Raw genomic sequence first — 25,052 nt, 5'->3', positions numbered from 1 at the left:
GCATGAGTTCAAAACCAATGCAGCAGTTTCCTGATGTTTCATATATATGTCGCAGGTTGGAAGTCGTTTAACAGTTTGAATTGTACTCTAGTGCCGTCATAGTGTTCAGTAGCAAAAAACAGGATTTCATTCATAACAGCCCTCTGCTCTTCACCCTGCTGACTCATGACTTTGTGTCCAGTTACAACAGCAACCACATACGTTTGCAGATAACATGACTGGTAGGCTTTATTACCAACAACGATGAGGTGAGACAGCTGCTGCTGTGGTGCAGTGACAACAATCTCGTCCTTACTGTGGTGAAGACCAAGGAAATTATCATTGAATTTAGGAGAAGGTCCTTACAGCATCATCTACTGTCCATCAATAGTGGTGCTGTGGAGAGGGTGAGAAGCATCAAGTTCCTGGGGATGCACTTCTCTTAGGACACCTGGACAACTCACACCACACAGCTGGCCACAAAAGCCTCTTCTTTTTCCACAAACTTAGGAAAGCACAAGTTCACCCTCCCATCATGCTCTCCTTCTACCAGGGCACCATTAAGGGTCTTCAGAGTCATTTTCCAAACCTTTAAAGCAATTAGGATTCTTGAGGATCCCTCACATCCGAGGAAGAAAGATCCGCTTCACAAGACTGTCAAACAGCTTCATCCACCAGGCTGTCAGGATGCTAAACTCTATTCACTACCTCCCCATCTGCCCCTCTCTCTGGGCTGTAAATGTTGTAAATACTTTGTTCAACACTTAACTGTCTGTTTCTGCCACTTTATTTTTTTATTTATTACTTACTTCATGTGTGTCATTTACTTATTTTACATGTCCTTGTTATCTTATATCTATGGTGAGCGAGAACAGCGTTTCGCTTCCTCTGTATGTTCTGAAATATGGTGAATTGACAATAACTGTCTTTGAAACTTGAAAAGAGCACTATGGTTGCCTTATGCTTAACAAACCTGCTTTATAGCAATATTGTACTTTCTGTTTGGATTTCCCAACAACCTCATGTGATTTAGTTCTTCTAACTTAGACAGATGCATACACCAGACAATAATTTTCTTTATTACCACAAACATCTGCTACATTGCCTTTTGTCATGCAGTAAACACCTAATGTTAGCAAGCACAGAGGACACGTTACAGTCTACATCACTTCAATAGATAATGAGCCAAGTGTAATGGAAATAATACTCAGTAGCATTTAGTGCAAAGTTCTTCTGAATCAAGTGAAATGCAGTGTGGTGTGGATCTCATTTATGTCAAGGTCTTCAAATAATTTAACAATCTTTATTCAAACCCTTCATATAACTCGATTCCTCCTCATTGTACCTCATTCAAGTCTACAAGGGGAACACCAGAAACCCAGAGAATGTGGAGTACTTCCACCCTCCCATCAGGTTCCCCCGTTCCAGTTTGAGATAAGCCTTGTCTCCTCGCTCCATCATCACCAGCCCGGCATTGGTGGCTGCTTCCCTGGTCACATCCTGGTCGCCCGCAAAAGCCGAGATCACTGCCCAGCCATTGAGAACCAAACTCACCTGGAAAAGACAAGATAAGGCAAGAAGAAAAGTACCAAGAGGAAGGATAAAATAATAACTTCATTGTACAGTTTAAGGAATTTTTTTTAAAACTTTCTGATTTCCTCCGGCACATATACGCAACGAAATGTTAAAATCACAACAGTTGCTAGTAAGAAAAGAGTTTTCTGCAATACCTGGTACATATTTAATTAACCTCTAATAAAGATTAGATTCATTAGTCCAATCAGAATGAAAATACCTCATATAAACATGTCAGCTTATCAGATCGGCCTCGGGATGAATTTTTAAACCGACTGAGGGGGTAGTTTAAAGCTTTTCATGATCGGATCATCAGGAACAAATAAACGTGTTTACACTCATTCCAATCGATTCTGTAGTGCACGTTGTTTCTGCGCATGCTTGAACCACGTGGCGGTTACGTGACAGTAGGAATATCAGGGAAGACTTAAAAACGGGACTGTGACGAACAGTTTTGTTAAAGATTAATGAGCATTCTGACTGTCAAAAAAAACCAACAAACAAACAAAACAAAAAAAACTAATTTTGAAATATTTTGCATTGCACATGTAAAATGTTACAATCATATTAAATATTGTCCATCATGTAAACTGATCACTTTATCTAAAGTCCATGTAAACATGTCAGCTTGTGCAGATAACCACGAGATTCCAGATTTCAAGATGGCTGCGCCCCCAAACACCACTAGTCTGTTTTTATTCACTTTCGTTCTGCGGTGTTTCGTGGCCAGTAGGTTTCCAGAGTAAGTAGCACCGAGTTGTTCTTATAGATAATTATGTTGTTAACATGGGGTTATTTGTCTAATCAGTATGCAGTTTATCAAAAGTTATCATCATCATTGGCTGGTGTGCTGATGGTGCCTGTCGAATGCCAATCGCCTGGTATGACATCACCACTCTAGGCCACTCCAAATTACGAGAAAACTCGAATGCACCGTTGTTCTGATACCAAATAATGCTTATAGTAGTTAGGATGTAATTGTCTCTGGGTTACTTTTATAACTTGGAAAACTTCAAAACATGATCATTTTCAGATCATTTCTAACTTTATTGTTAATTTTGGATCATTTCCATGCAAACTTTTCACAGCTGATGAAATCCATTTGTTTAAATTTTCCAGCTGAAACCAGCCAGCGTACCTAAAATGTCCTTCTCGCTTATCTCTAAAACTCTTGCTCTTACTTGTATGGTCTGCCGGTTGTAAACTTTCACCACATGAAAGCTGAAGCTGTAGACTCCTTTTCTGGGCGCCACAAAGATGCTCCTCGCTGGGTCAAAGTGGCCTCCAACATTCACTAAGACCTGAGAAAGAGGGAAACAGAGAGAAGATTCTTAATTAGGTTCAGAGCCAAGTAAATAAACAACTGACTTTAAGTAGATTTTTATTTTTCTTATTTAAATCTTCAAAACCCTTAGGTAAAACACTGGATAAAGTACATCATTTGTCACAATAACTTGTGAATCCTTGTCCTCTGCATATGACCCATCGCCAGTTATACTGTACATTGCTTAGGCTGGTCCACCTCTGTTGGCGCACTGGGGACTCAAACCTTGGTCCTCCAGATACAGATCTGTAACCACTAGTATATTTAGGTAAATTAAGGCACTTTAATCCAATAAAATCCATTTCAAACTATAGTCCTATTATAATCCAATAAAAGAAAATCCAATATACAGTCTATTTCACAATAATCCAGTTTAGACTAACTGTGGTCTAAACCAAAATATTTGAACTTGCATAGCTGTGGAAACTACATTGAATCTTCCTTTGATTCAGTCCTCCACCCTGAACATGAAAAGGGCAGCGACAGTGGGAAAGAAAGAAAGAACTCCTTTTTAATATGAAGAAAAACTTCCCTCACCAGTCAGGAAGGGCAGCTGTCTGCCTCGACCGGTTGGGGGTGGGCGGCTTTGTCACAACCTGTAGTTTCATTTAGGTTGTGTTCTGGCCTCTCATTTTACACGCTAACAGAGTTTTGGGTGGATAAATTGGATTTGACAACAGCCTCCAGGGTGAAATTTTCCTGCAAGGCGAGTTCTGTCTGTGTAAACTGGACCTGGAACCTTTTGGTGGCGATGACGTCTTTCACGTTGTCTTGCACTGCTGCATTCAGACCCTGCATACCATTTAAACTGCAGTCTAATTATTATCCAATTCTAAAAGCACAACAAGCATGGCGGACCTCTGTGTCATGTTTATGCTGCTGCATCTTTTTCATTTTATCGGTCGGAAGAAAAAAACATTTATGCTGCCAGCGACGATGCAGAGGCTACATGTGCCTGATAACTACTGTAGCAGTTAGCGCACAACGCTTGGAAAGTTTTACTGCCTACTAGAGGCCTGACAGCTGCACCACATTGTCTTGGTCCTATTAGCATTTTCCTCTGCATGGAGACAGTTTTCATGCTGCTGTCGTGTAAACGCTTTTGTTTTGCAGTTTTGTGTGGAAACGTGGTGTGAACAGGGCCTTGTAACTTGTGCCAGGATGACAGAACATCCATGCTCAAACGGATGTAAACTAAGAGCTTGTTAGTCCAGACCTGCCCTGTGAGACCTAGTTACCCAGTGTTCGAGTAGCTCATCTGCACAATGAGGAAAAAGAAAGAAAGATACCTGTTGTTCTGAATGAGATGTTTAACCAATTACAGATGCGGGTTTGGGGTTGGGGTCATTGCAGTGGCTTTGGGGGGCAAAACACGGCAACAAAATAAAAGATGTGAAGACATTTTTAAAATAAGTAGAAAGATTTAACAAAACGTGGATTGTTTGTAAAGTTTCTGTCTCAGTGTTTCATCTTCAGCCCATTTTGACAGGAAAACGTTGTGATACATCATGCTCTGCATCTAGCATTGTTAAAAAGTGCAAAAAAACGTTTAATTAAAAAGTTTTATTCCAGCTTTAATGGCTCGCTGTTTCCTAAACTTTCTGCTAAGCTGTATCTCTGAAAACAAACATAATTCACTTTGTTTACTTCTTGTACATCTCAGATCATACAATGAATAAAAATATGCAGGAATATTTTTGTATTCTAAACAAAATCTTTTATTCTCATATTGTCTTTACAACTGAAATATCCATCTATATACAGCAGCAGTGCAGTTGCACTCTGAACCAGTAGGGGGCTCCACAGATAATGGAATACACACTGGGCTGCTTTCATTGCACCAGTTTTGACAAATTTGCTGATCGGAGAATCGCAGTTAATCTTCTGCTTCTTTTTCTATTAAAACCCACCTGGTCAAAGTAGATGGTCATGGTGCGATTGCTCATCTCTGATGGTTCATGGTTGGTGTTTCTGATGGCTGAAAACGCCACCCGACCGGTTCCTGACCTCACTGACATACCCAGAGCGTTACCCGATGGCTCTGCTGATGGGGTGGAATCGCAGACAACCAGACACTTTCCCTCCAATACAATCGGCTCTGTGTCATTCTGGCAGGTAACCTCTATGGGCCCCCAGTGGCTGAGAAGCAGCAGTCCAGCAATAAAGACCGACTGGGGGGGCAAGCAGGGTGTATACGAGAGAGATGGGCAGGACATATTCCCAAAGTAGAACAAACTGTTTCTGGTTCTTTCTGTTTATATTTTTAATCCAGAAAGCCACCACAACTCCTTAATGAGAACTTTGTGGGATACACCTCACTTTAACAACAAGCCCATAGTGGAACCATCAACCAGGGGTTCCTCTCATCTCATTTAATGATTCAGATCATCCTCAGGAAAAAATTTTGCCAACGCTGGCTTATAGTTGGATTCTCTCTGGATAAGATGATTAGTTGGCATTTAGACGGCAGCTTCCGTTATGACAGGCAGGAAGTCCATGTGGACAGAGAAGGTGACGGTATCCAGGTCCCCAGGCTGCAGCAGCAATGGCTGGAACACAAATCTTGTCTGCAGAAGCTTTTTAACCTGAAGCACAAGAGCCAAATTTGCAAATGAGAACTTTGTAAAAACCTGCAAATTCCCCAAATATAACATTATGAATCTGAGCTCATCAAGGCAGTGGGTTAGGAGACATATTCCTTTTCAGCTGAAAATAAATCAGAAGTGCAAGCTCAAAAGTGATTAACTGAGGGCATTTTTGTACAAATATAAGTGTATTTTATTCTATTGGAGGCCTTCAATCAAACCTTCACAGTAAGCATCATTTTCCAACTTTATCTTTATTAAAATAAACATATGTTCTGCTGGTTTGGTGTCATGATCAACACACTGTCTAAAACTATTTTTCAGGCATTAGATGTCAAATTCATCACCACTACCAGGTATATAAAACGTCCTCATAATTTTTTCCTAATAATTCTAAGTTTGAACAACTCTCAAACACCTCAAAAACAGATGATATTTACTGGTCAAACCCTGAAGAAAAACTATGAGCCTAAAATACTCTAAATGAACTAAAAAGTAGGGTGACTACAGGTTTGAGGAATAAGAATATTAACAGATATGGGATTATGCTGAGGAACAAAATAAATAATGAGGTAATGATTTGGCCAGGAAGAGACCTGCATGAGTGCTGCCAGCTGGACTCAGAAGGGGGGACCGAGGACTATCACAGTCCCACCACCGAGAGGCCATCTGTGGGTAAACACTCCCACTCTATCATGTTGTGCACCTTTCCAATTTAGTCCCTCTCTTTGTGCGCACATTCATTTACACAAACACACACACCAGTTTGCTCCAAAAATATATCAAAGTGATCTAAATAAGTGAATTAATAAATATAAATAATCCCACAGTAGCTTTAGAAAAAACATATTTTAAATATAGGAACATTTTCTGTTTCGAAAGAAGTCTTCTTTTATAAACTCCAAAGTCTGTAACGGAACAGCAAACAAAGAAAAGCATTCCTACAAACACCAATCTTGAAAAATGCTTTAAAAAATGCTAGAAAACACTTTACCCACCTCTCTCTCCTGCAGCGACACACAGAAACCAGCTTGTCTCGTGCAGCTGAATCCTCCCAAGAGCTTGATTCCCGTCATTACCTTCAGCTTTATCTCTGCTCCTCCTCTCTCTCCGTGCTGTTAACCCTTGTGTTAGAGCAGACGTAATCGTATCACAAACATCGTTACCCTTCTGTTCGAACATCTCCTTCACCTCCTGCTACAACCTCCGTCTTTTTTTCCTTTTACCTGACATCACACCAGTGATGATGGCAGTGATCATCACAAACTTCCATTTAACCTTTCTATGACAACATATCTTCATTAGGGTTACACGAGTATCACACTTATAGCTAAACTACACTCACCAGCCATGTTATCAGGTCCACCTTGCTGGAACCAGGTTGGACCTCTTTTACCTTCCAAACTGCCGAACTTCTTGGTTTTATAGATTCATCCAGGTGGTGGGAACCTTCCTCAGAGGTTTTGCTCCATGTTGACATGACAGCATCACACAGTTGCTGCACATCCATGATGAGAATCTCCTGTTCCACCCCATCCCAAAAGTGCTCTATTAAAATGAGATCTGTGGAGGGCATATGGAGTCAAGAAAGCAGGTGGAGATGATCTGAGCTTTGTGACATGGTGCTGAAAGCAGCCATCAGAAGATGCTCCACTGTTGTCATAAAGGGTCAGCAACCATACTCAGGTAGGCTGTGGTGTTTAAATATGCTTAATTTGACCCAAAGGGACCCAAACTGTGCCAAAACCCCCACTTCCACTAGCCTAAACTGTTGATAGTGCAGGATGGATGCATTCTTTCATGTTTCCGCCACATTCTGACCCAGCTGAAATGGAGACTCATCAGACCAGGCAACTGTTCTACCTTCTGTTGTCCAGTGTTGATGAGCCTGTATCTTGGTTGGAACCAGTGGTTATTTGAGTTCCTGTTGTCTTTCTATCATCTCCAACAGTCTGCCCATTCTCCTCTGACCTCAACAAGGTATTTGGTCCAGACAACTGCTGTTTACTGATTATTTTCTCTTCTTCAGACCGTTCTCTGTAAACCCTAGAGATGGTTGTGTGTTAATTATCGGTCCCGAGGGCAGGAGAGAGATCATTTTATCAAAACTACATCATTTTAATCCTTCTCAATATGTGAGAAATCTGGGTGTTTTTTTGACTCTGAGCTGGATTTTACTCCACACATCAGAAATATAACACAAACTGGATTTTATCATCTTAAAAACATCGCCAGAGTCGCCCATTTCTCTCTCTTGCCAGCACTGAGGTGCTGATGCTTTTATTTCTAGTAGATTAGATTACTGTAATACTCTGCTCTCTGGTCTTCTCAAAAAGTCCATCTCAAACCTACAGCTACTTCAGAACTCGGCAGCACGCTTTTTGACGAGGACCAGAGGACGGGAACACATCACATCATGTTTAAAATCGCTGCATTGGTTTGATTTTAAGGTTCTTTTACTGGTTTATGAATGTCTTAATGGTCTTGGGCCTTCTTATTTATCGAACCTTCTTTTAAATTATGAACGCTTGCGGACTCTGAGACCTTTTAGTTGTTCCAAGGGTGAGGACCAAGACACACGGCGAGGCCTCTTTCCACTGTTAGAGCCGTCTACTGTGGACCGGCCTGCCAGAGAACCTCAGGGCTGCAGAGACCGTTGATGTTTTTAAAAAGAGGCTTAAGACCTTTTTAGCTTGGCTTTTAACCTGCTCTGTCTGGGGGTTGTTGCCATGGTGATCACCCTTGTCTGGTTGGCTGGGCCCTGCACTGCAGCTTTATGGCGCTGCGGCGGCCCATGTAGGACATGGGTGGACTGGCTCCTGGTGTGGATGGATCCCCATAATAATATTGTTTCCTCACAGCAGCATCAAGCCAGATATTTATTACTTTTAATATTTTATACCTGCTTTCAGCTTGGAGACAGAAGTTAGAGAAAGATCCTAATGTAATTCTGTTCTGATGTGTAAACGCCTGTTTTGTTTTAACATTGTGCTTAAAACTGTGCTTAAATTTTATAATCATGCAAAGCACTTTGTGTTGCCTTTGGCATGAAAAGTGCTCTATAAATAAAGTTTGATTTGATTTGATTTAGAATCCCTGAAATTTCTGAAATATTTAGACCAGTCTGATGCACACCTACAACCATGCTACGTTCAAAGTAACCGAATCTCCTTTCTTTCTCATTCTGATGCTCAGTTTGAACTTTACCAAGTCATCTTGACCATGTCTACACATCTAAATGCACTGAGTTGCTGCCATGTGATTGGCTGATTAGCTAGCTGTTAACAAGCTATTGAAGAGGTGTTCCTAAAAAAGTGACCAGTGAGTGCACATTCTTCTAAATTATTGGTCTAAAAAACCATTAGCTTACGAGATGTCATTTACTGGTTGCTAATTCAACTCAAAAATACAGCATGACAGCACTACAAGAGTCTGTTCATGGTTAGGTTGATTTAACATGATTGGGATTAGATTTAAAATCAAAACCGCTCGATTAGGGTTAAATGGACCATGGAATGGTTTTATACGTCCTGGCTTCTCTGCAGTGTTTAAACAATGTACCTCAAGCATTAACCAAAGAAACAAAAAGAGGTTTACTTGTGTTTTATCATTTTAACACAAAAGACACATGATTTATCAGCAACATCATACTTCCCAGATTTCCTTTTTCAATGCTCCAGCAAATGTGAATGATTTTGTGTATGTGTGTGTGTGTGTGACTATATGCTCAGCTGCAATCCATTTACGTAAAACTGCTCGTGACCTCTTGACGAACATTGTTGTGCCTTTGTCAGCACGTACAAGTCACATATTTCTCAGTTCTTCCTTATTGTTATGTAACCTCACCTTCAGCAAAGCACACGAAGGTCAGAATAAGTACGAAGCTGTAACACTCTTAGAAAATGCAGTTGTACTGACACATTTATAGCTTTCATTGGAGACACCACAAAACAAAACATCTGTGAGATTTCATCTGTTAGTTAGATGTTAGACGTCACCTGTAACCCACGTCACACACCTTCATTTACAAACAAGCTAATCAGTTTTAACTACAGTTAATGACAATAAGAAGATAAATGCAAATAATTGACAGCTTTGCAATCTGCTGGTACAAATTTTTACTAACTATATTTTTAGCCCTGGGTATTCCACATCCAACTCATGCAGCTGTTTGCAGAGCATCACGCAGCGCTGGCCAGTGCATGTCTTCCATACAGGATGTGACAGGTTCAACCACATTTGTACTGTAAAATGATGAACTGACTAAACCTGAATCACCTTCTGTAAAAACAAACATATCATGTTCCATCCACCTGTTGTTGACGTAGGTGTTGGAAAACAAGATGTTCAGGATCTGTAAAAGTACAACCTAAAAACGTGTTGAGCAAAACTTTCGCGTGAGTCATGAACAGGTGGTTGAATAGACGATCCTTTGTGTTCATGCAGCACAAAATGTTCCCGCTGTCACTCAAACCTGCTTCCTAGAAGCGAATATTTTGGGTACTCTTACTCTTGGCTCTTATCATTCGGTTGTGGCCCATATTTGGGCTAAAAATTCTTTGCTGTTTGGGGCAGAGCATTAGCTAAAACTGATTCAAGGACTTTCTTCACATAAAACAAACAAGACAACTTTGAGTTTTATAACCACCTTAAATGATTTACTTCAGACTGTACTAAGAAGAAGAAGACAATGTATTAAGATAAATAAAAAGTACACTGCCATAAGTAAGATTTATGTGGAAAAGCACATTATATCAAATCATAACTGAAAAGTCTTTGTGCAGGACAGCAGTGTTGTTAAAATACTGCCTTAAATTATTAAAATATTTAAGAGTAACACATTTACTCAACTGTATGTTTTCAATAAAAATGAAAGCAAAAGTATGAGGATAAATACACGGCTAAATCCATCCATCCATTTTCTTCTGCTTAACCGAGTTTGAATCACATATGCAAAAAGTTCAGAGGGAGACCCGGACACCCTTTTAACCAGCGACACTCCCCAGCTCCTCCTGTGGATCCCAAGGTAGTCCCAGGCAAGAAGGGGTGCATATGCCCTCCAGAGGCTTCTGGATCTGCCACAGGGTCTCCGTCCAGTAGGACCTCCCCAGAAAACCTCCAAGAGGAGGTGACCATCCTAGTCAGATACCTCAGCTGACTGATGTGGGTCTAGGAGGAGTAGCGCCTCCACACCAAGCTCCTCATCCTTGTGAGCTCCTCATCCGAACCACCCATCTGCCACAATTTTTAACATTGTTGATGGGTTTGAGTACTTCCATAAACCTGAGAGCTGTGTTGTGGGCAACGCCCCGTTACCCAAAACAAGCTAGTCTCAGGGGAAGTGTCAGGTTCAAAGACCCTGATGGACCACCACAAAGTTGGTGAGGCCACTTTCGGGGGAATAAATTGGCAGGTGAAGGTGGTTGGGCGCGTCAATCCCCAGAGTCAGACTGGTTGTTGGGGATAGCTAATTCTGCTCCATATGATAAACCCCCATATGACTTACAATTAACTCAGTGTATATTTATGGTAGTTGAGTACTCGATTACTTTGAGTGTTCTTGCTCCTGTAGTAGATTCTTCACATTTAAACAAAATTAAAGATGAACTGGCCCTGGTCTTACATTGTACATGTCCAGCACACAGCTGGATGTGTACGGACTTTATGGAACAACAAATTATCCAGTGTTTGAAGTAAAGGCTGCATGAAGCAGATCTTAGTCGTATCACTGGGACTTAAACTGAAACCACCTCACAAACCCTCCTCAGTTCTGGTGTTATGTACACTCCCAACATTTAAGCTAACAAATGATCACCTTCAGAAATTAGCTGTGTTTAAATGTTAAGTAGGTCCTTTCTGTTTTTCATATGTGGTTATGACAAAATAACAACCACAAAACTGATCATTGGTCTTATATAATCAGTATGTCGCGCAGCTGCATCTGTCAGCAGGAACTCCACCAGAATTTTTACCAACATCTAACCTTCCTGATCAAATAGCAGAACAGCGTGTCCAACAAATGCAAGTGTGCTGGGCCAAGAAATTAAAATCAAAGTTTTACATCATAATTTTTAGTATTTTGTTTTTTGTCTTTATTAGTTGATACAAAGGATTAGCAAGCACTCAAAGTGGGTACCCAAGCTTTAAACAGGCTATGCACACCATGCCGTACATTTAAAGTCCACAAAGTTATATTCTTATTTTACACATTAAGTTTAAATCTTAAAAAGCCATTTACAGTAGCCTGACCCGTGCAACAGTTCTGTTACTGAATAATGCAAATAAAGAAGAAAGGAGAGTAAAAAACATCCTTACTGATTTGATAACATTTTTGTAGAGTAAAAAAAAACATGCATTATTCGGCAAGTTCTTCAATTACTTAAATACTAATACACCTAAATTGTATTGAATAAAACAGAATTAAAACCCCTCAAAATAAAGAAATATATTCTCGTATTTTTTAACACAGTTGATTATATGTGTCAAATTTTTACATGAGTGGATGCATCAGTGAAGCTCATTCAGAAATCTGACTGGTTGTTGTCCCGTACAAAGTAAATACTTATTAAACATAATAAAATACATGTATAAAATCCTGGTTCACAGTTTTTAATCAGTTACCAGCAGCAGAAGTACTCTGGACGACCCCCTGCTCTTGTGCAGTTCACTGTAAATAAAAGTGTGTCAAACAGAAAGCGTTTTAATTTACACTTGCTCTACATATTTCTTATAAAACATACTTATGAGTGTGTGGACAACATTTGACTAATAGAGTGGGGGATTTCTGCAGTGGTTGACTGTGAATCTAGGATTACAACATCACAACAAATAACCAAATAGCAAGACTAGGACTCATAAAAAACTCCCACCATGTACTGCGAGAGAATGATAAAACCACCCTGTAGTTGAACCTTTCTGTTTCGTTAAACTGCAGCTTCTGGTGTGCAGAGCGTCCGTAGTTTTCTTAAAGCCTCTGTCACTCTTCACTGAGGAAGACTTTGGGATGAGAAATTAAAATATTTTCAAGCCTGCAAAGAAAGTGAATCTACATTTCACTGAAGCTAAACATGGTGGGTCAAACATGCACATACATGTTACAGATTAAGTGTAAATCTGTTGTGTCTTGAATGAATCAGCAAACTTATTGCAGGTGAAAAAGTCAATTAGTGGAAATTTGTTTTAAGTGTGATTGATCCAATCTCATTCAGCTTTGAGTGACTTCTGCTTGAACTTTACACTCTGCCTTGGATCCTAATACCAGGTATAAAGTGAGCATTAAATCCACCTCGATTTCATTTTAGCAATGAGCGAGGACGTTGCCACCAAAACTCAGCTCGAGTTCAAAGTGCTGCAGCCTCCACAGCGAGCCCAGCTTCAACTGGACAGATAATCAGCGGCGCTGTGTTCTTTCCATTGTCATGAAGGCAGGGGTTGAAGTACGGGTACAGAGGCTCGGTGAAGGTACACCCGCTGTAAGTATAGATATGACTTTTTGTTACTGCATTGTAGAAAGACACTGATCCTTCCTCGTAGTCCAGGAAAATGCCAACTTTCTGAGGGGATTCTTTAAGGTTGAGGCCGATGGAAGGTCCAGCACAGGCACGCAAACTCCCACATTTTCGCCGGCAAATCGCCCAGTAGCCACTGTCAGGACAGACTGTGATGGAGCCCTTTCTGCTGATGGACTCCTTTGCCACACCAAGATCCCAGTCTGTTTTATCCCCGACCTGAACCAGAGTGCAGAGCAGAAGAAGTAAAACGCTTAAACAGCTGTTCAAGTTTTATCACCTACATTTTTTCCCTTCATTTGGATTTACAACGCACATACAAACCTCTTGTGGTGAACAAAGGAGCTTATGGATTTTAAACTTTATCTATGTCTTCAATTTCTGGAAGTATTTTAGGTATTAAAAGAAGACCTGTTCATAGAATGACTCGAGCTCACATTTGCTAAGTAGAACATTAAGTAAACAAACCCCCAAACATTCATTAAGCTATATGCTAACTCACAGCTGCATATTAGCTGTTAGCTCATATCTCAATGTGATGGTAGTCAACTAATTACTTAAATCACAAAGTATCCCCGCATGCTCATTTATCAGTGTTCAGTCAAACTGAGGAAGTATTTTAGGTCAGTTCATTCATCTAAAAGATTCATTCTTTTGAACAAATCCTTCACTAACAGCACAAATAACAGCACAGCTGCAGGTGTGTGCTTGTGTGAAGTTGTCATGGTCTTCCATGTTAGCCCATTCTCACTTTGATCAACAGTTCAAACAGTTAAAAAAAACTTATTTCAGTAACATATTTTTCATTATGACCACAGCATAACTGCACACTAGTAGAAGTAAGAGGTTCGCTAGCATCTGAATTACCACGTTGACCAATTCAACACCTACACACATGAACCCAAGCTAATTTTAGCTATAATTATACAATTTTATTTTTCCCTACACAACATTCATTTCACGTGTAAGTTGTAAGAAACTTTCCTCGCTATCATTAACTACAATATTTATGTGTTTGTAATTGTCCTGAACTCCTACCTGAACCACCCAATACCGTCTCCCAGAGGTGAAGCTTTGTCTCCCCAGAACGGCCACCGTGGAGTCGAACCTTCGAGGGTCAGGAGGGAGCGATTGTCTTTTCTTCTGGGGGTTCAGGCTCACCTGTGGATCACCATTATCATAATCATTAACAATACACTGATGACTAAATGCCTAAGAGTTCATAGTCAGGGATCATAGCGCAGATTACCTTTTTACCATCCGATGAGAGAACCAGCCACCCTGCAGCAGTCGCAGGATCCAGACTCACTTCCACTAGAGACACGAGGAAAATCACAACGTATGAAATACCACAAATGGTTAAGTCTCTAGTTGTATCCACTGTGTCCATACTGAGACTGCTAAATTAGTTAACATACCTGCATATTTACTGATCTTGCTTACTTCTGTAAAGAAACAAAACCAGCTTATTTAGTTCATTTCATGAAAGACTTTGAACTCAGAGCTAACAAATGACTGTGCACATGTTCGGGTGGATAGTGGATCGTTTGGGTTACTTTCAGTCTTTTATAACCCATCCAATCAAGTTCTTTAGCACACTGTACAACATGAAGCTGCTCCACAAACGACTGACCTTCTGTGGATAGTTTATTTTCAAGTTCTTGACAGATGTCCACCAGCTTGGAGAAGGATCTTCTCACAGCCCTTATGTAAACTTCTGGGTTGACTCTGATCTCAGACCAGTCTTTGGTGGATACCGGAGCACTTAAAATTGGAAAGCTCTAAAACATTGTCCATAAGCAGAAGCATGGTTATTGGCAGAAAGAATTTGGTTGTGTATGTTTTTGTGGTTACATGTCTAACTAGGACTAACTAGGACTAACTAGGACTAACAATGCTTAGTCTGTGGAACTCCAACCTGCAGGAGATGAAGAGAGTCTTTGGCGTCCTCCAGGTGCTGCAGCTCACTGCACCTCTTCTGCAGTTCATCAATATCTAGCTCAAGCTCACTGAGAAGCTCCTCTGCTCGGCTCTCCGCTGCCTCGTGCTTCTGTTCAATCTCCTCAATGAGCAAAGCCTGGTTTCTCTCAATGGTACTTATTGCCATGGTGAAGACCTGCATGCTTGTCTGTATATCCTTTGCTTTGTTTATCTGCAGATAAGCATGAATTGAAATTCATTTGTCTGAAAAATGTAAGTATAAGCACCTCAGAAATGAATGCTTCATGCTGAATGAAGGACTTTACCATATTTCACAAGAAGCAGGTGTTAGTTTAGAAAGAAACAGAAATATATTCAAAGGTTTTGAAATGACCATAAATTGGTGAAAAGGTTGTTGATTGGGTTTAGACAGGGTGATACTCTGAGTTATTTTTGCTCTAACATCCTGATCCCCATCCCCGGGATTTCTTTAAATCAATGAATGTTCATCATGTTCAGTAATCTTTTCTCCATTATTTAGCCATTTAATTAGAATGACACAAACAATCATTCACTGCTCTTTATTTCACATTCAAACACTGTATTTGCATATTTGTTGGGGTTCAAACTGCTGGCCTTTGAGTTAGACGCCAACCACTGGTTCCCTCCTGTGGCTCAGTAGGTTTATTTGAAGTCTGTTAACATCTGAAATAAATTACATAAGAGTGAACCACTAATGTTCCTTGTTGAAGCGTAACATCACCACGAAGAACAAGTGAGAGAAACTTGCTGAGGGGGAGAAATGGGCTGTAAAATGGTATTATTAGTCATCAGTGTGTCAGTGGCTGTACTTGAATCTAAAACGTGTTTCTCTAAGATGGGACAAAGTATTTAGGAATCTAAAACTAACTAGACCTAAAATACTTTCCCAGGTTCAGCCCAGCGTGCTTTGTGTCACATGTATGAGTGAATGGGAGGCTATGTAAGCTTAGGTGTGTGTTTTTAATTTGGTTAAGTTATGTACTTGGTTATGTGAAGGCTCATTTCTAAGTTGATGTTGAAATTATTTTAATTTTATATTTAATTGTTGTTATGTAAATACATGCAATCCATTCCTTGACCTCCCAATATATAATGATAAGTTGGTACAGCTCATTCCAGGATCCTTCGCTTTGAATGTGCGCACTACGTAGGATGTTCAGTGAGCAAGTCCTAACTAACTAAACAGCCACCGGATGGGAAAAACTAAAGCAGAAAGAAAATGTCTGCACACACACAATGACCTCACATGGGGTATTAATTCATTCCAGAAAAGTCCAGAGAGCTGGTTCTTCTGTACTTCCTATTCAAGGTGCTAATGTTGCTCATTATCTCACATCGGGTGCATTACAATGGAAGCCCAAAGGCTTGTGACCGTCTTTGGCAGTAGTAGCAGGATTTGTACTCGTTAGAAACAAATCATTCACAAGAAAAGACGAACTGCTCTGAGAGAACAAGCTTGCTGAGAAATGGTAACTGACAATCATCAAATGCAAGGCTTACTCTGCTCAGCTCCACTGAATGCTTGATCTCCGCAATCTTTCTGATTCTGTCTTCGATCATCTGTTGAATCTCTGCTTGGCTCTTCTTCATCTGCATCTGAAAAGGTGAAAGACGGACACGTCTTTTCATTTAGACCAGAAAGAGTAAAAATGATAAGACACACTGAGACATCTCCTCCTGACCTTGATCCTTTTGCTCTCCGTCTCCATGGGGACGACCTCGTGGTGTTTGTGGTCCCTCTCCGTGCATTTCCTGCAAACAGGCGTCTGCTCTTTCTTGCAGAACATCTCCAGTGGTTTGTTGTGGTTTCTGCAGAGGTGACTGGTGGAGAAGGTGGCCGGGTCCGTCAGCCTGTGCTTCGTCATCACTGGATCCCTTAGATGAGGAGTCAGGTGCATTTCACAGTAAGATGCCTGGCAGACGAGGCATGACTTGACTGCTGTTTCCTTGTTTTCGTGGCAGACATCACAAGGAATGTCTTCAGATGTAAAGGATTGTCTTGTAAAATGCCTTTTTGGTGGCACTGGCTTGTTTGCTGGTTTTTCCCTCAGAGATCTTTTGGTTTAAAAAAAATACATAAATAAATTTCAGGTTGAATAAAATATAGTCTTCAAAAGAGATGCACTTCACACAAACGTACCTTTTAAAATGCTCAGTGATGTCTTTCAAGCCTACGTTGACTCTGAGTTCTGGACGTCTCTGGAACGCCTCCTTACACAGCGGACACTCCGAATTGTGTCTCGTATTCCAGAAGTGCTCGATGCAATCTAGGCAGAAGTTATGGCCGCATGGGATGGAGACGGGGTTGTTGAAGCTATCCAGGCAGATGATGCACAGAAACTGCTCCTCAGACAGCACAGACGCCATATTTCTGTTTGAAGGCTAATATATTACCCGTACACTTCCACTGTGATGAGACCATGAAGTGTTTTGCTCTTGTAAGTGGGAGAAGCAACTTATCTGTCTGGAAAAGGTCAACAACAATCAAAATTCAGGCCAAAATCTTGCTGATAATTTGCGCACCGCTTTTCAACTCAGTGTGTTTCTAAATTAGCACACTTTGAGAAAATTTAAACTATCATACTTTAATTTCTATTAAATAATTTGTGTTGCAGGGACTCCGGGCTGCTCTTTAAGTCATGAGGCCTTGTAACACACATACTTGAATTGGTAGGAATACTGTACGTATCTGTGGCATAGTTATAAAAGCGCAGCTCGCTGAGCTAAATACCAGACATCTGTGACACTTGAGAATTGAATCTGAGCCAACAAAGCTGCAGTGTTGCATGCTGCTTTGCCTTTCTATGTTTTTTCTTTGATTAAAAAGAAGCACTAAAATAAAACAAACATTGAACAACATTATGATGTGTCCTCCCACTAGCAAACTCATAGATGGTACCTAATTAAAAATTCACCAGTGTATGCCCTCAGCATGAGTAATGTCTTACCTGTGTGGACTGACACTTCCCAGCAGGTGCATTAAGTGCTGTTCTTCTAGTTATATATGTAGGCAGATGTCCTAAGTTCTTAAGTTCCTCCCACTACAATGTTTGGTAACTCTTGCTCCTCCTCTAAGCTGTTCTTAAAGTACACTCCTTCCCCACTACAAACACTAACATACTTTCTGTCTCAGATCATTGATGTTGGTTAAATAGAGTTTAGTTTAACTGCAGCTCAGGACTTCCTTTTATTGATTCATTTGTACCTTACACCAGCAGTCACCTCTCCTTCTCCTCACCTTTTAACCTCTCTGGGGTTAAAAGGAAAAATGCTTTATCTGTCTCAATATTGTGTCTCCACAAAAGCTCAGCATTGAAGATTTAGTGACATCTAGTGGTGAGTCAGGCGTCACTACACCTTCCTTCATTCCCACATTATGTAAGTGGAACTGCAATAAAAACACAGAACAGTTTCGTTTTATGGTAAAGATGAACAAATAGTTAATGTCATGTGATTTTAAGTAAATTAAAATGCACTTTGCAAACTATTAAAGAGGTCTACGTGTATTTTTTCCTGCCAGTCTCATCAGGTAGCTGAGAGAATGGGAATTTAAATTTTAATTATTTACATTTACGTGAAGTAAAAGCCTTCATTATTATTTTTTGTCTAGATAATTAATAATGGTTTACAATAAATAAATTTTCTGTTCTGGCATGTCCTCTGTTAGCCTCACAAACATCTACGATCTCATCCCCTTTACTAGCAGTTCTGTCTCTCTTACACTCTCTCTATACATTGACATCTATAAATCCATGTACACATATAGCTTAAATACTCGATTGTGTTGAAAAACTATATTTAGTAAAGTTATAAAGAGTCGATCTGTGGCATCGATGACATTTTGCTTTCTAATGCCTTCGGTGATAGACGAATATTTGCTCTACTCAGTTCATCAGAACAAAGATAAATGAACACAAGCTTCTCCAGCTTTAACACAATCATTCCCAGCCCAAAATATCATATAACTAGGAATACAGTTTGGCACTTTCAAGGATTCGAGAGGTTTGAATTGATGACATTGATGAGCAGGTGGGTGAAATAGTAAAACCAGACAGCTGGGAACACAAACGACATCAGAAAAAACTACATGTGTGTTTTGCAAACTTTGAACAGGCTGTGGGATGTAAGAGCTGAAAGCTGCAGCGTTAGCATATCACTAAGCAGACAATAAAGACGTCCACCTTAGCAGTACGCAAGCAGATTAAGATCTTGCAGGTAGTGTTTACACATTTTTCTGTTAGGTTCACTGGTGTTGGAAGGATGGATGGTCGAGAACAGAACAATCTGTCACAAACAAAATGAAAGAAACAAGAGAAACTGGATGTTTTTCATTACACAAAGAAGAAAATACATTGTGGGGTGGAAAAGGTTGGCGGGCTGGATGGAGAATTGTTAGATAGCTGCCTAGTTGATCCAGGTGAGATGTGAAAGTCTGCCAAAGGTTGAAATGTGTGGCAAACCGAAGCATATAATTACACTCATATTTTTTAGCTCATGCACTCATTGTTCTATAAAACAAAACGAGAAAGCTACCACTGATAATGAAATAAACCCAATGTAATATTTATTACAAGGCTAAATGTAAAACAAAGGCTAAATGTAATTATGTGCTGCAATAGGACGGATTTCTGAAAGATGGAAATAAACATGCATAATTTACAGTTCAGAGTAAAATGTCCCAATAACTACGGGACTAATCAGCTCTGCATATGTTGTTTTTTAGCTGCACAGCAATTTCTTGACCTTCAGCTCCATCGTGAGGGAACGAAGTAAATCATCGAACACTGGTAAATAAATCAGTTTACTTAGAAGAAAAACATATTTTCTGGCTATGTTCGAAGGACATGATCTAATACGACCTTGACAAAGGATGCAAAAAGCAGTACGTCTTATTGTTAGTTATAAAAGTATTTCTTTATAATAAAATCTTTAAAAAAAGCTGAAAGTGAGCCAAGAAGTTTACAAAGCCACCCAAAAAGGTAGCTAGCAAAGCTTTGGTTGGGAACACGGTGTTAAAGGTTTGTAATTCACCTTCGTTGTTTAGGTTCATTCTCTGTTATCTTCTTTGATTTTGAGGGGAAATTTAAGCTGATGGGTGATAAAAGCTATTCTCAAGCCGACAACTTTAAGTCAAGCAAACGATTCAGCTTCATTTACCAGCTTGTCCAAACAACACAGACTGCGTTCCTATGAAGAATTTGGGCCATGAAACGGCAAAGATTGTGGTTTGTTTACACCAAATACATGAAGCAACAATGCCATAAAAACATTAAAATGTGTGCTGACACAAACAAAAACACTCTCAAAGATTTGTCATTAAGGGTCTTAATCAGGTCTCTACATTCATTTTTTAAAAATGGCCAGTTAATGTGGCTCATAGATTCCTGAAGTTACCAGCCAATCAGCATTTCTACTAGCCAAATTCTGGGGGGGGAATAAACCCCATTACGAGTGAAACTGAATGTATTTAATCATGTATCCTTAACTTGTTTCTCTTGGTATAATTTCCCTCCTTGTTTATGCCCAACAAGAACCACATTCTCTCGGCACTCTTTTCCAGGAAAGAGCAAAAAAGCTCTTCAGTGTCCCAGTTCTTCACCCCCCATCATCTCCTGAGACTGATCCGGTGTGGGACATCAGGCCATGATTGATCCAGTACCCAAACCTGCATCTCCCAAAACTCCTAACGACTTCAGACCTGTTGCTCTAACTTCTCTGGTCATGATGTCTTTTGAAAAGATTGTTAAGGAATCCCTCCTGACCGGGTCCAGGATCATGGACCCGCTGCAGTTCGCTTACAGGTCAGGCAGAGGTGTTGAGGATGCTGCAGGCACCCTGCTGAATTTAGTTTTAACCCACCTTGAGGGAGCAGGTCCTTCGCTCATCTTTTATTTGTTGACTTTTCATCTGCTTTTAACTGCATTTAGCCGCACGTTTTAGCAGAAAGATTAAGAAACTCCCTCAACATGGATTCTGGTCTTGTAGCCTGGCTGGTCGACTTTTTACCAGAGCGACTACAACAGGTGAGAGTTGATGGTGTTTTCTCACCTCTTCCACTGGGTCCCCACAGGGCTGCGTCCTCTCACCTTTATTATTTGTTTTAGGAACAAATGAGTGTTGCAGCCAACACGTAGGTCGTAACGTTATTAAATTTGTGGATGACTCGGTTATGGTGTCCCTGCTGATCACGGACCTGTAGTGGAAGAATTCACCGACTGGTGCAGGTCATCCTTCTTCAATATCAATATCAGCAAAACAAAAGAAATATGCATCGACTCTTGGAAGAATCCTCCGAACATCTCTCCTGTCAGGACTGAGAACCAGGCAGCAGAGCTGGTTAACACTTATAAACACCTGGACACACACCTGGAGGACAGGCTGACCTTTGACCTTCATGTGGAAGCTGTGTGCAGGAAGCTCAGCAGCATGTATTTTTATAGAAAGCGTTGTAATTTTAATGTTGACAGGACTTGTAAATGTTTCGCTCTTGTTTTATTGAATCACTTTTAACCTTCTCTGTTATCTGTTGGTACGGCTCTTTTCTCTCAGGAACAAGAACAGGTTACAGGGGATTGTTAGACTGTGTGAGAAAACTGCAGGGATCTCCCTGAATGACCTTTCAGCCCTGCATCAAACCAGAGTGTTAAACAAGGCTTGTTTAATCCTTACAGACCAAAGCCACCCGTTGGCTCGTGAGTTTTTACTGCTTCCATCAGGGCGCAGGTACATCCTACTGAGATGTAGGACTAACGGACGCAAATACTCTTTTGTCCCTGCAGCCATCGTCCTGCTGAACAAGTAGCTCTACTTTTTTTTTTTTTTAACATATCATAGTTCTTTTAAATATTTTTTGTTGTTTGTGACTGATTGTTTTCACTGCTGGCTGTACAAAAAAATTACCCTCACGGGCTAAAAAGATTCCTTGAACCTTGAACCTTGAACCTTGAGCCTTGGAATTTGGGATGATGAGTTTTTAAAGTCGAATGAATGATCATTTATTTAATATACAGTAGCATTAGCTATTATAAATATTATATGTCCATTTAAAGAAAAAGTCAGACTAATGGATTAACAGTTAATAAATAAATGTTTTAAAATATAACTTAAAGGCTGAATAATTAGGATTTTTTCCTTAAAATATTTGCTGCGAGTGATAAAAGAAAGCTTCCCCATAAACAATCTGTCTCCTACATCAACTATGTCTTTGTCAAGTTTTCTCCTTCAAAATAAAAGTTCCGTGCCGGAATAACTTGGGTGCACCGGTGTTGTTCTTTCCTACTTCCTGGTTCCTTAACCAATCATATGCGACTCCCCACGGTTGCCAAACAACAAGGCAGCGTTTAGTATTTTATGTCGGTTAAAGAGCAGCAGCCTGCAGGTACGGAAGCTGGTAAAAGAAGCGACCAGAAATAGTTTCAGAAAAACTTAAAAAGCCTCGGCATCCTGCTAAAAAAGCAAACCACCAAAAACGGAATAAAACGAGGATCAATATTGGAGAATCTTTTGAAAGGTGGAGAAGTCTGAGCTGCAAAGTTTCTCCCCGACAGGTAAACACCTGCTTAAATTAACCGAAAAGTTTGTCTTGATTTACAAAGATTTTAGTCTAATTTATTTCTCTGCGCTCATTAAATGGATGTGTGTGACTGTATGGACGTATTAGTGGAGTAAACTGGTGGCCTGTTAGTTTACAACAACACATGTAATGATGTTTGGACCGAGCGAAAACTGTGTTTGTCCTTATAAACTTATGAAATTACTATCAAATTCATTTATTAAGTGATACTGATGGAAAACATTTGTTGATTAATGTAGCTTTTGTTTACACTATTTCATGCTAACGTAAATTAGCGCGTGAAATTAGCGCTAGCATTGCAAAGTACAGCAACTTACTGTGTGTGTGAATCATCTTCGCTCCTCATCATGATGTTTGCTGGCGCTATGTTCTCCGTCCTTCTTAGACCGTATAAAAGAACCGTCCGCTCACAAACCACCAACCTACAGAAACTCTCTGAGGGGAGGAAGAACGCTGTCCATGTTTCTCTCTTTCGACTGCAGTTCTGATTTGAAACACTAGGTGTCAGTGCCACTTATTTTGCCTTTAACTTTAACTTTAAAAGTTGCATTAAGTTCTCAATGTATTTAGTTTATATTTTAAAAGTTCATGGTTGTATTCATGTTTTTAGTTATGTTCCTAGAGGGTTCTGAATAACATACACCATGACTTAGGGTGTCACATCTACCCACTGAAGTCTAGAGCCGGCTCTGTTTTTCGCTCTATATATCACTTGGTTTAAATTTTACTTCTTTTTCAGATACGCTTCAACAACACCACGTACACTCAAGTAATCATGTATCAGGGAATGGGTGTTTATGAAATAGAACAGCACTGTCAGGATCGAACTGAAGGTTTGTTTTAAAATGATTTCTCTCATCCAGACAAAAATATACAGATTTTTAAGCTTGTCCATATTTTCATCTGCTTGAATGGACAGTTAATCTGATTTTTCACGATATCAAGATGCTAAGCCAACAGATATTTCTCCACTTCAAAGCTTACATTTGTTTTGTGTAGCATGAGGATCTGTCTCACTATATTTTAAGCTATCTAGTGTGTGAACTCTCCAAACCTTCACTATACACTGATTTCGCCTGTTAAAACTGATTCGTTCGTTGGAAGCTCGAGAACAAAAAGACAAAAGGATCTCTTTATATTCAACCAAGATTTATTTTAGTTCAGGTCACAGGTAAAGCAAAGCAGCGCTGGGCTCAGAGGACTGGTCATCCTGCTGAGCCTCAGACACGGGATGTGATCACATTTTATCTTCTTAGGCCGGCAGACTGCCTCGTACAATGAGATAGCTTGACACGCAACCGATTGTAGTTGGCCAGTTGTCAAAGACGTGAGCAGGCCGCCCACTGTTCATGCAGTAGATCAGGATGTGCTTTACAGTGTGTGTGAAACTTGAATTGAGGCGTGTATCTGATGACAGACCTGACTGATGATTCCTAGTTATATCTGAGTCTTCCTTAGCTGTCACTATGTACTGGATGTTCGTAGTGAAGGACACACTGAGCCAGATGAGTTCTATTAAAACACAAGTCTTAAACATTGATTTCAGAGCTGAAACAGTTCAGAATGTAACCAAGTATTACATTTCCTGCACAACATTAGCAATTTTAGCTTGTGTAGCAAAAAGCCACAACATGGATGCTAGTTTGTTTACTAGGGCTGCTCGATTAGGGGAAAAATGATAATCCCGATTATTTAGATTGAAATTGAGAGCGAGGTAATACAGACTAGTTTCTTTCCACCCAGGTCCCACCCAGCTATAGTTTGTCTCAGATCAGCAGCTAAGTGCTGCCCGGTGTGATCTGGAAAAAGCTAATCTGGAGACATTTCGTTTTCACGTTGAAATAAACATGTAGCGGGACATTTATATACGGCTTGACCACAGGTCCGTAGTGGTGGTGAAACATTGGACTGTAGCCACGTCCTTCACATCACCCTCACCACCCTCATCATACAGGACAGGGGGACTCTCCACTAACATGGAGACAAGACGGCAGTGATGCCGTTTGTCTAAAGTGTTGATAAGCTTCTTAAATCCAGGTTGTTCTCTGTGTTAACGCAGCACTGGTCTTTGGCAAGAAAAAAAGTTCTGTTTGTTTATAACGTTTGTCTCTTTGTGTCTCTGGAAGCTGATTGAATTATTTAGCCGCGACTCACAAAAATTGAACATTTTTCTGTTTTCTTGTGTTGCGTCGCCCCCGTGTGCACGTCTACGTGAACGAGCGCAACATTTCACATGAACGAATGTCACCTGTCGTTTGGCTGGAGGAGGGCAGCGATTTTCACCTCATCGCACAAGTTCCATAGAAAACGATGGAGAAGGAGCGACGTCGCCTCCCGTGTGTCCAGTCCTTAACTGGAAAGGTGTTTGCAACTGCGGGGTTGTGGGAGGAGTCTGAAGCAGAGCGCTGCGGGTGGGAGGAGTCTGCAGCAGAGCGCTGCGGGGTTGTGGGAGGAGTCTGAAGCAGAGCGCTGCGGGTGGGAGGAGTCTGCAGCAGAGCGCTGCGGGGGTGGGGGAGGAGTCTGCAGCAGAGCGCTGCGGGTGGGAG

At 40.5% G+C, this 25,052-nt stretch overlaps 2 protein-coding genes across 2 annotated transcripts; both read right to left on the bottom strand.

Annotated features, from left to right (window-relative positions):
* Nucleotides 1-1,037: 1,037 nt before the first annotated feature.
* On the bottom strand, nt 1,038-6,566 carry si:dkeyp-74b6.2 (cerebellin-1). Its single transcript, XM_041984386.1, has 4 exons — nt 6,462-6,566; nt 4,789-5,463; nt 2,736-2,855; nt 1,038-1,533 (listed from the first exon to the last, which is right to left on the bottom strand). Exons 2-4 carry the CDS (start codon nt 5,092-5,094, stop codon nt 1,336-1,338), a joined length of 624 nt encoding a protein of 207 aa, XP_041840320.1. The 5' UTR covers nt 5,095-5,463; nt 6,462-6,566; the 3' UTR covers nt 1,038-1,335.
* Nucleotides 6,567-11,528: 4,962 nt separating this feature from the next.
* Nucleotides 11,529-18,018, bottom strand: LOC121639657 (E3 ubiquitin-protein ligase TRIM39-like). Its single transcript, XM_041985035.1, has 10 exons — nt 17,882-18,018; nt 17,074-17,397; nt 16,616-16,988; nt 16,434-16,529; nt 14,890-15,123; nt 14,605-14,752; nt 14,390-14,416; nt 14,221-14,285; nt 14,010-14,132; nt 11,529-13,190 (listed from the first exon to the last, which is right to left on the bottom strand). The coding sequence occupies exons 2-10, from the start codon at nt 17,298-17,300 to the stop codon at nt 12,804-12,806; spliced, it is 1,680 nt and encodes a 559-aa protein (XP_041840969.1). The 5' UTR covers nt 17,301-17,397; nt 17,882-18,018; the 3' UTR covers nt 11,529-12,803.
* Between the last annotated feature and the right edge of the window lie 7,034 nt (nt 18,019-25,052).

This window comes from Melanotaenia boesemani, chromosome 5, assembly GCF_017639745.1.
Source record: "Melanotaenia boesemani isolate fMelBoe1 chromosome 5, fMelBoe1.pri, whole genome shotgun sequence".
Classification (NCBI taxonomy): domain Eukaryota; kingdom Metazoa; phylum Chordata; class Actinopteri; order Atheriniformes; family Melanotaeniidae; genus Melanotaenia; species Melanotaenia boesemani.
The sequence above is the reverse complement of the archived record's forward strand: the minus strand, read 5'-3'. Positions and strand labels throughout refer to the sequence as shown.